The sequence below is a fragment of the Emydura macquarii genome, unplaced genomic scaffold (genome assembly GCF_026122565.2).
Source record: "Emydura macquarii macquarii isolate MOO-44397 ecotype Brisbane River unplaced genomic scaffold, CSIRO-AGI_Emac_v2 contig_2452, whole genome shotgun sequence".
In the NCBI taxonomy this organism is placed as follows: domain Eukaryota; kingdom Metazoa; phylum Chordata; order Testudines; family Chelidae; genus Emydura; species Emydura macquarii.
The window spans coordinates 1159534-1169798 of record NW_027132589.1 but is presented as its reverse complement, the minus strand read 5'-3'; the positions used below and the strand labels follow the sequence as shown (position 1 = coordinate 1169798).

At 45.1% G+C, this 10265-nt stretch overlaps 1 protein-coding gene across 1 annotated transcript; it reads left to right on the top strand.

The window, feature by feature from the left end:
* Positions 1–4510: 4510 nt before the first annotated feature.
* Positions 4511–7166, top strand: FOXQ1 (forkhead box Q1). Its single transcript, XM_067562576.1, has one exon. The coding sequence runs from the start codon at positions 5394–5396 to the stop codon at positions 6450–6452; it is 1059 nt and encodes a 352-aa protein (XP_067418677.1). The 5' UTR covers positions 4511–5393; the 3' UTR covers positions 6453–7166.
* The last annotated feature ends 3099 nt before the right edge of the window (positions 7167–10265 follow it).

Sequence of the window (10265 nt, the reverse complement as noted above, 5' to 3'; positions counted from 1 at the left end):
AACACTTTACAGTCGAATGTTTGGTTTTTTTTGCACTCATCCTGAACCTTCATGTCACTTATCTTCTTAGGCTCAGAGCCTCCAAAATGCAGCACATAAGCTGATCTCTAGTTCTTCTGGGAGTCCCATTCAACTCCATGAGGCTCAGCAAGGTAGAGTTGCAGGTTTGGGTCACTAGTCTGTAAATTCCTTGGGCACAGAATGCAGCATCTCATGTTTGGACAGCCCTTTGTCCAGGGGGCACCACTAGTGACTAAGGCCTCTGTAGTGTGGCCTAGCAGATAAAGTTCTGGACCAGGATTCGGGAAACCTGTGTTTTAGCCCCAGCTCTGCTGTGGCCTCTGGGGTATATTTAGGCAAGACATTGCACTTCAGTTTCTGTAAAATAGGAGTAACACCACAACCCACATCTGTAAAGCATTTTGAACTCAACTACTAAAAAGTGCTGTGTAAGAACTAGGTATTATTACTGGACCATAAGGGTTTATTAATAAAGGAAGTCTTTTTTCCCCACAGTAAGAAGATGTTTTTGCTACTCTGTCACAAATCAATATATGGGAGAAGAGATTTTGTTCTGACATTTTTTTTTTTTTTTTTTTTAAATAAAGGCATGGATAGTTTCAGCCCAAGTGGAAGTCCTAAACTATTAATGTATGAAAACAGGGTTGAAATGGAAGTCCTAGCTTTACATTTAGCTTTTGGTACCTGCCAAAGACAAAACTAAAATCTCTTCCTAAATTGAATGGATATTTTAATTGTTTATTGTAGAAAGCATCTGAACCCCTAGACTCCATGGTGTGAGGATTCATAGACATATATCCACTGATCAAATTCATCTTCATTTCTTGATTCATTTTCTCCAGTCTGCTTTTCTATAGTTTAGACTCTAGCTGTGTTTCCTTGAGCTATTAAAAATTATAGTGCAATTTGCTAACCTTCAAACTTCTCTGGTTTATTTGTATTCATGACTAGTGGTGTCTTGCATTATGGGGAGATAATCCAAAAAAGCTCTTTGAACTGTCTACTGCCAACCAGAGAGGTCATCACCACTATGATGCTATCAACAGGTCTTCTCTGTTCTGGTTAGCAACAACTGTCAGGCTGGATGAAATTACTTTGTCTGGTGCATTCACTGGGCACAACAAAAAGGAACTGCTGCATAACTGATGATGGCAGCTCAACAAGACTGCAGCAGGAAGGGGGAGGAAAGGATATTTGTGCTCTTACCCTTGTTTTAAAGAGTGACACTTATTGGTTGTACACATCAGAATTTACCAAGCTGTTGTGTAAGTAACGTGGAGACAGCATGACTAGATAAAAAAATAAAGTAGAAAATGTAACCATTAGCTTAATCTAATAGTAATATTTATGACTTAATCAGCCCACAGGGGGAAATATAGGCACTGATTCTTCCAAACTTACTCACAATAAAGTATTCCTTACTGACTTCAGAGTAATTATTTTAGAGTAAAGTAGTAGTATATTCCACAAGAATAAGGGTGGCAGAATCAGATCCATGATTTGCAGATAGTATTTCACTTCACCTCCCTTCTTTTTTGAATAGGTGCTGTTTTTGTGGATTTCATCCTTTCAAAATAAATAATAAAAATCTGCTGCTCTTAAGAGCTAGAGCAATTTTCATTTCAGAACAAAGTAGTGTTTGCCTCTTCATTTAGATTTGCTTTACATAGATTTTTTTGTTTTGTTTTCTAAAATCTTGCTCTAATATAGCACATCAAACTCGTATCAAAAGCACTTTATTTAATGGAATCCACTTTTTTCTCCCAATGATTGTGTTAATCTTCATATATCTAAAGGCAATACTCTGCCTTTTTAAGATATAGCAGACTTGTGGCACTGACCTACACAGGTTACATGTGCTCTCTGTGGTGAGTTTTAATACATTATTAAGTATTTCCCTGTTCATGGAACACTGGTTGCTCCCTCAATAGCAGCACAAGATATTGGTCTTAGTTATGCTCTCATTTACATCAGAAACTCTGGATTTAAGCCCTGTCCTGAAAACACTTAAGCATGTGCATAACTTTACTCAGGTGAGTAACCCCATAGATTTCACACACACACACTCCCTCCAGTTACACATGTGCTTAAGTGTTCACAGGATGGGAGCTGTGAACCTGCTAAAGTAGAATCAGACACAGATCACACTACAAAGTACCTTGATAACTGTGGGAAATTTATATTCACCTCTGAGCCGAAGCTCCTGTCCTCCTCTTAAACTCTGTGAAACCTCCAGCTTTGCCATTCATTCCTAGTCTTGAAACATGGCCATGAAAAAGCCTCTGTTTTGTCTGACATGTTTACCTACTGCATTTGAATGACTTTTAAGTTCTTTGAATAAGGATAAGAGACAATGTGTACATTTTACACACAAATGGTGGAAAGGTAATAAAATAAACATCAAAAGGTAGTTTACCAAATCATGGCTTCTCCATTGCCATTTACAACAAAGGCAGGAAGAGGAAGAAACCTACCCTTACCACTGGCATCATGTTAGAAAAATACAAGCTTTGGAAGCAATAGGAGCTTTTTTCCCATACCCTTAAGACAAACTTTGGCACTTCACTTTTTTGTTAACTATTCATTAAAAATTCTCCTGTTATTTGAAGGGAGAAAATAACTGGGGGAAAAAACAAAACAAAAAGGAGGTCTCCTTCTTATTTTTGGTCTTTTTAAATTAAAGATGGGCCAAGTGGTAACTGAGGGAGGAAGACACCCACCCCTTATTAAAGTTAGTTGAATACAACAGGAAAGGATAGATGAGAGAATGAAAGGTCCCTTCATTGTTCAAGGTTTACTATTTAAAACATGTGCTGAATTAAAAAAAAACTGGCAAGTTTTCTGAGGCTTTCTGCAGGTGCATAGGTGAAAGCAAATCTATCAAAAGAGAAAGTGTTAGTGTTCTTTCAATACATACACTTATATTTGTATTCTTCCATATTTTTCTCCACAACTCTTCAGATGCCAAAAAGATAAATGGCATTACAAACTTCAAGGATAGTGGAATGGTGGTAGTAGTTGAGCATCTAGAACAGAACTATGAAGTAACTATTTTTAAACCCTATGCACTATCAGCACTCATTCCTGAGTTCAGGCATTCAGTATGGGGTGGATTTTTTTGTTTGTTTGTTTGTTTTTGATTAAACAATTTGTGCACCCATCCAAGAAGCTATCTAGGTCTTACTTGGAACACAGAATTCAGATAGATATATGTAGATATACTTTAAATAAAGATGGGACATAATCATTATACTGGTTGGAAAAGTTATATCCTTGAAAGTCTTCCACATACTTATAATTTTTTCCAAACCTCAAAAGAGATCTAGTGCAGAATTTTAATAGATTAGAGCCTGCTCCAATTTTAAGTCCACTGTTTTATTGTAGAGCCCAATATAGACAGCAATTTTCAGAGAAATCACAGTTTCCACTTTCTTGCTCCCTTTAGCAAATAGTCCTACTGAATGTAAACTATATTGAAGTCGATAGGACTACTCACCTCAATGAAGACCAGGGCGTGGCAATTGTGAAAAACATATTACAAAATATTCCATGCTAGATTTTTCTGGAAAGGAACAGGTAAAACAAATGAATTCTAAGTTCTAATTTATTACACACATTTTGGTCCTGTATTTAAATGTTACTGTTTAGAGGTATGCAAAAAACACTGAAGTAAAGCAGCTTTTTAATGTTCAAAAAAGGTTTTATTTACAGAGTGACAATCTAATAAAAAGTTATTATACAAAGAGAGATCCAAAGACAGGTTCTGAAAGAAGTTAGCTACACTGTTTTATTTAGTGTCACCATACATTATACATACATAAAATCAAGGTCTAGAGTTTTGCTGAAGCGTTTCCAACAGAGCAGTCAGAAGTGCCTACCTATTCACTTTTCATTCTGGACTGGGAGGAGAGAGGGGTGAGGATTAAATGACTATCAAGCTACATAAGTCATTAGGAATTCACAACAAAGTTTATACAGCTTCCCAGTGAAGCATTGTATTATTTTCTAATAGGGTGTTTAGCTGTCACATTACAACTTGTTACTAAATACAGTATTGTGTAAAAATAATAAACATGTAGCCGGTGTTGCTCTGCCACCTACAAGTCATCCTGAACTTTACACCTGGGAGGAGGAACCTGCTATGCAAACTCTCACACACTGTCCCAGCTGGCTTCCTTCATTCAAAACATGGGGATGGGAGGGAGGGAAGGGGTGGAACCTGGCAAAGGGGGGGGGGGGGGAACCAAACAAACCAACCAACCAGACAAACAAGTTGCATGAAATAAACTTTCCAACAAGATCTGAGATGACAGGCAGATAATTATGACTCTGATCTTGCTTATTAGTGGATGCCCACCTTTGCTACCTTGCTTCTCCACCCACCATCCTTTCAGATCCTGGTTCTAGCTCCGCCTCTCCTTCACAGCCTGAGTGTTATAATGGGCTGATGTGAAAGTGGTGCAGAGAGACAGAGCCAAAGGGGGAGAGAGAGAGATAATGACAATAATACTAATAATAATAACTGGGCTGCTACCACTGCTACAGCAAGAAGTCACCTCAGAATCTCAAGACTGAAGAAACCAGGTCCCTTGCTGGTGCGCCTGTGTCAACTACAAAGAGGAATAACTGAGACATCCCTACAAACAATTTATTCCATTTTTATTGCTCTGATGAACTGTGGACAGTAATATTAGCCACCTCTCCTAAAGAAGAGCCGAGATCAAACTTTGAGGGACTGGAGAGAGAATCTCTGGAGAGAGGATCTGACTTCGCAGAACTACTCACCCAAGCCCGCCTGACTGACTTGGTGTTAGTTGGTTTTCTTTCAACAACCTGCTTTCCCACCTGAGGCAACCAAAGCCAAAGCAGTGGGGAACGGAACGGTGCATCTCCCTAAGAGAAAGGAACTTCAGAGGTGGAAGAAAGAAAGAAAGAGAGAGCCCCCCACCCACCCCCCCAGTAACCTGCTCTCTAGGGGGATTGGAGGGGGACCCCCTGTTCCCAGGGACCTGTCCAAGAGGGAAGAGCCCTCCCTCACTGCCCACCTAATCCTTCGCCGCGGTCTAGGGTTGGGAAAGCCCCCCACCCCCGGACCCCTCTTCTTTGCTACTTGCCAGGGGCGAAGAGGGAGGCAACCCCCAGCCTGCGCTGCTCGCCAAAAAGGAAACCTTTGGCGCTGTCCAGGGGGAGAAACGAGAGACCCCGCCAGACACACACACAGACCCGACGGGGAAGGAGGACCCCCCACCCCCGGCCCGCCCTTTGCTGCTGGCCAGAGGGCAGCCAGCCCAGCTTCGGGGGGCTGCCCTAACCCCCGCCCCAGCCTGGCGGCGGGGAGGGAAGAGGCCGGGGCCGGCTGAGGCAACGGGGCCATGAAGCTGGAGGTCTTCGCCCCGCGCTACGAGGACAAGCTGGGCGGCGGCGGCGGCAGCAGCGACCAGGAGGGCAGCGGGGCCCCGTCCCCGGCGCCGGGCGAGAGCGAGCTGGGCTCGGACGGGGACTGCGCCGCCAACAGCCCGGCCGGCGGAGCAGCAGCAGCGGCGGCGGCGGCGGCGGGCGCGGGGCCGGAGGCGGGCGGCAAGGGCAAGCCCTACACCCGCCGCCCCAAGCCGCCCTACTCCTACATCGCGCTCATCGCCATGGCCATCCGGGACTCGGCCGGCGGCCGCCTGACGCTGGCCGAGATCAACGACTACCTGATGGGCCGCTTCCCCTTCTTCCGCGGCGCCTACACCGGCTGGCGCAACTCGGTGCGCCACAACCTGTCGCTCAACGACTGCTTCGTCAAGGTGCTGCGCGACCCGGCCCGGCCCTGGGGCAAGGACAACTACTGGATGCTCAACCCCAGCAGCGAGTACACCTTCGCCGACGGGGTCTTCCGCCGCCGCCGCAAGCGCCTCAGCCGCGCGCCGCCGCCCGCCGCCGCCTCCCCCAGCGCGCGCGGCGCCGCCGCCGCCGCCTCGGCCCCCTGCAGCTGCGGCGCGAGCCCCGCCGAGGAAGAGCGAGCGGGGGCGGCTGGTGCTGCTGCTGGTGCTGCCGCCGCCGCCGCCGCCAGGCCCGGCTCCAAGTTCTCCAGCTCCTTCGCCATCGAGAGCCTCCTCAGCCGGCCCTGCCCGCGCACCCGCCCGCTGTGGGCTGCGCCGCCGCCGCTCCCCGCCCCCTACCCGCTGGGCGCCTACCCGCACCCGCCTGCCTCCCTCTACGCCAGCGGCGGCCTCCTGCCGCTCTACGCCTACGGGCCGGCCGAGCGCGGCAGGGAGGCGCCGACGGCCGCGGGCAGCGCCCCCCAGCCGGCGGCGGAGCCTGCCCCGCTCTTCCCCGCCGCCCCGGCCCAGGCACTGCGCGGCGGCGGAGCCCCCCTCTATTGCCCCCTGCGCCTGCCCCCAGCCCCCTACCCGCCCTACCCCCTGCAGAGCCTGCTCCTGACTTAATAAAGCGCCCCCTCCTCCCCCGGGAGGGGGCTCCGTGGGGAAAACGTGGAGGGGGGAAGCTAGGGAGGAGGCTGGGGCTGCTGCCCTGGCCGTCCCGAGCCCAGTGACTGCTGGTGTGCCTTAGGAGGGGCGCGGGGTTGTACCCCCCGCCCCCACCCCAGGGGGTGGCTTTCACTGGGTCTTAGCCCGGGGCCAAAGTGCTTCTTAGTCACTGGTGAAACGACTTGGGGAGGTGAGGCAGGGCCCTCATCTGCTGCCCGCGGCCGGGCCTCGCTCCGCGCCCAGCCCCCCTGTCATCGAGCAGGGACCACCCCGCCCCGCAGGCTGAGTCGCGGCTACCCCTGTAGGTGCAAGTGGGGCGCATGAAAAGGGGGGTATAGTCAGTGCGCTGATCCGACCCCATGCATCACTGTGCCAACATGAACGCCCAGGCCAGCACCTGCCTTAGGGGGGGAGGGGGATGGATTTATTTATACTTTTTAAAAGAAAAAAGAAAAAAAAGTTACCAGAACGGTGCAGCTTAATTTTTTTAATGTTGTTACTTTGGGTTCAATGAAAATGTCAAAAGTGGTCGCTGTCTGTGCTCGCTCTGTTGTCTGGTGTGTTTTTGGAGATAAGAGCACGGGCAAGCCCGCTGTGATTTTGTGTGCGTACGTATTTTATGAAACTCAGGCTTAATGGTTATTTTCCAATAAAAGTTGCTAAAGAACTCCACCAGGAATACCCTGATGTCTGTGTAAAGTAAGGGGGCGGGGAGGGGTTTGATACTGAATTCATGGAAAGCCCCTGAAATAAATGTTAGGGAAAGACGTTGTGCAGAGGGAAAGAACGCGATCAGGTTGCAGAGGCAGACAAACCTTCACCTTGAAGGCACTTGGCTCAGCTACATTTGTTGAGAGGGAGTTTGATTGATGTTTCCCCCAATCCCCATTAGAGTTTAGATGTGGGGTGTACAGAAATTCATTAGCATGCCTGTTGATGGAGATTAGGCTCAGTAGGGTTTCTCTTCCTTTTAAAACAAATACGTTCCCCAGCCCAGAGAAAAAAACATCTAGCTACAAATTTGAAATAACTGTCTAATTCCTCCTGTCAAACAGTATTGCAGTACTGATATTCAGTCCTGCAGAAGAAGTGACAGCTGAAGGATAATCTTTTGGAAACGATGGCCAGCTAAACATTTGCTTCGTAAAGAAGTTCTGTGCAGTACCTTTTTCCAGAGGACAGAAGAAACAACTCTAGTGTATCATCTCCTTATACAAACGAAAAGTGTTTCAGGAAGGTTGTTAGTACAACTTGATTCTAACTGCTTCTGAGAGAAGCAAAAATTTCCCCCCTTTATATATATTTCTCCTGATGTGTTTTAGGTTACTGATAAAACCACACACCCACCGTACCTTTAAATACAAGGTGTCAGGAAATCCCTAAGAAAAATCAAAGCAAGGAGGTGGAATCTTTTAGGGTTTGTGGTGTTGCCTTTTTTTTTTTAAATTATGATTTAAACTGAGTTTCGCAATGCGTTAAAGTTCTCATTTGAATAATAGGTTGCCTTAACTACTAAAGAGTTACACAACCGGAAACTGTTATCCCCAACCCTTTTATAGCCTCTCATTTAGGGAATCTGAATAAACTGAAATCTGAAGTGTATTTTATGATATTTTGACCCTTTGGATTTTCTTATCTCCCCAGTTCATCTCTTCTCTCCCCTCTTTGCCCCCCTCCCCCCAATTGATTTACCATTCCAAAGTTATTCTTCAGAGCAGTTTGCAGAATAGTTAAAGATGCATGCAGAAAAGGAAGTCTTCTGTTTAGTTGCCCTAACAATCTGAGTGAAAACACTGATATTTAAATAAAGCCCATGCAGATTTCACCAGTTTTAGCTCAAACCGTAGCACCCATAATAGCCACTGATCTTTTGCAGTGCTCATGTATAGAGTAATCAGCCCTTAAAGGAATGGGTTTCCATTAAATCATTTTCACTTACATACCATTTTATCTTCAAGGCACTATACAAATATTTGCCATAATTGTTTTTAAAATAGCAGTGGTCTAGAGAGAACTAAAATTTTCTAAGCTGACATCTTGTTTTGCCTACCCATGAGGATATTTCAGTGTATTAGTTATACTTTGAGATGACAATATAGTATTTTAGATGTAAGCAAATTATTTTTAATCAAATGAGGTGCAACTTTTTTAAATCCTGTTTTGTAAAAAAAAAAAAAAAATCAGAATGAAATATAAAGGGATATAATTTTAAAGACTTACAAATGTGCTTTAAAATATTTCTATTAGACAAATACCAATGTTTTAGATTTACCTCTCCATTTCAGGATTGCGTATAATGGTTATTATATCCGATAATTGTATCCTCACCAATCCTGGCAAGTTTAGCTTACTCCTCCCCCTACCCTCAAATGCTCACCTGTTTGGATTTTTTCAGCAATACTAGGGTTCTTTCAGGTGCTCCAGGTAACTTTAACTATGAATCCAGGTGGCAATTTGCAAGTGCCAAATTAGAGTGCATGAACAGCAGGGGAGACTCGAAGAGATTCCCATAAGGTACTTTAAACCTAGTACAATATAGGATTACATTCTGATATTTCCTAAATTTAAGAAGTCTCTGGGCCTGCTCCTGCTCCCTGAGAACAGTGGAAATTTTGCTTGCATAAGGACTGCTGGACCAGGCCCTTTGCAAAGCCATATCTCGCCCCATATTTACATTCTTTCATCTTTCTGCTTCAGAAATGGAAAAAAAAGCCACCTACAAATTTCAGTTAATTAAAATTAAGTGGAAATATTGCCTCCCACATTAAATTTTCTTAAACATTTTGTGTGTTTTAAGTAACTGATTAGTGTAGTTTATTAGTTATTAGAGGAAAGTGATTTAATAGAAAGATTTAGTAAACTCAAGCAAAATAAATTGGACCCAAGATGTAATGGGCCAAATCCTGTTCCATTTATTCATTGAAATAATCGCATTAAACGCAATGGGACTAATGAGACTAGTAATAACGCGACTTGAATTTGGCAAGGACACCCCAATATCCAGAACAAGAGGAGCCTACAGGTTCTTAGAGGATACAAGATTTTTTAGGACCCCTTTCTATCTCGATCCTCTCTGCTAGAATCTCATCCAGGTAGTATAGTTACTCTTCAATCAAGACACGGCCTTTCCTGGCTGCAGTGCCCCTGGCAGGCACCGCACTGGGACCAGAGCTGAGGAGGGAAATCTATGGTCTACAGCTGTAAATCAAACCTGTCCACTGTGAAAGACGACTACTGAAACACAGCACCTGTCCAAACACTTTCCAGCAGCAGGTAATCAGAGAACCGACACTTTACATTTTTGTGTGGAACAAGCAAATTAACATTTTCTAAGCCCTTCCCAAAACAAGTTTTTTATGTCTGCATACTTTGTCCTTCTGATCTCCTAATAAATCAGGATGACAGAAGGGAGACAAATGTATTGTCCTTTTGATATTTGAAACACCAACAGTGAGCCAATCCTTTTTTTTGTTTTTAGCCCAATAGGTAAGAGTTCATATTGTCCAAGAGATCTGTGAGTGGTTCTGTTGACTGTGGGCGGAGTTCATGGCTCTTAGCGACCAGTTATCCTCCAAGCTTATAGACAAATCTCCCAGTGCCTTCAAGGGCAATGAGAATTTTGCCTGAGTGCATGGAGTGCACATACACACACAAAAATCCCACACACCTTCCCCATGGCACACATTATGACCTGCAAGAATCCTAAGTGCCTCCTCAGGCCTTTAGGATTTAAAGCTATAGCTCTGCAGTTTCATGGATCGATACAGTTGC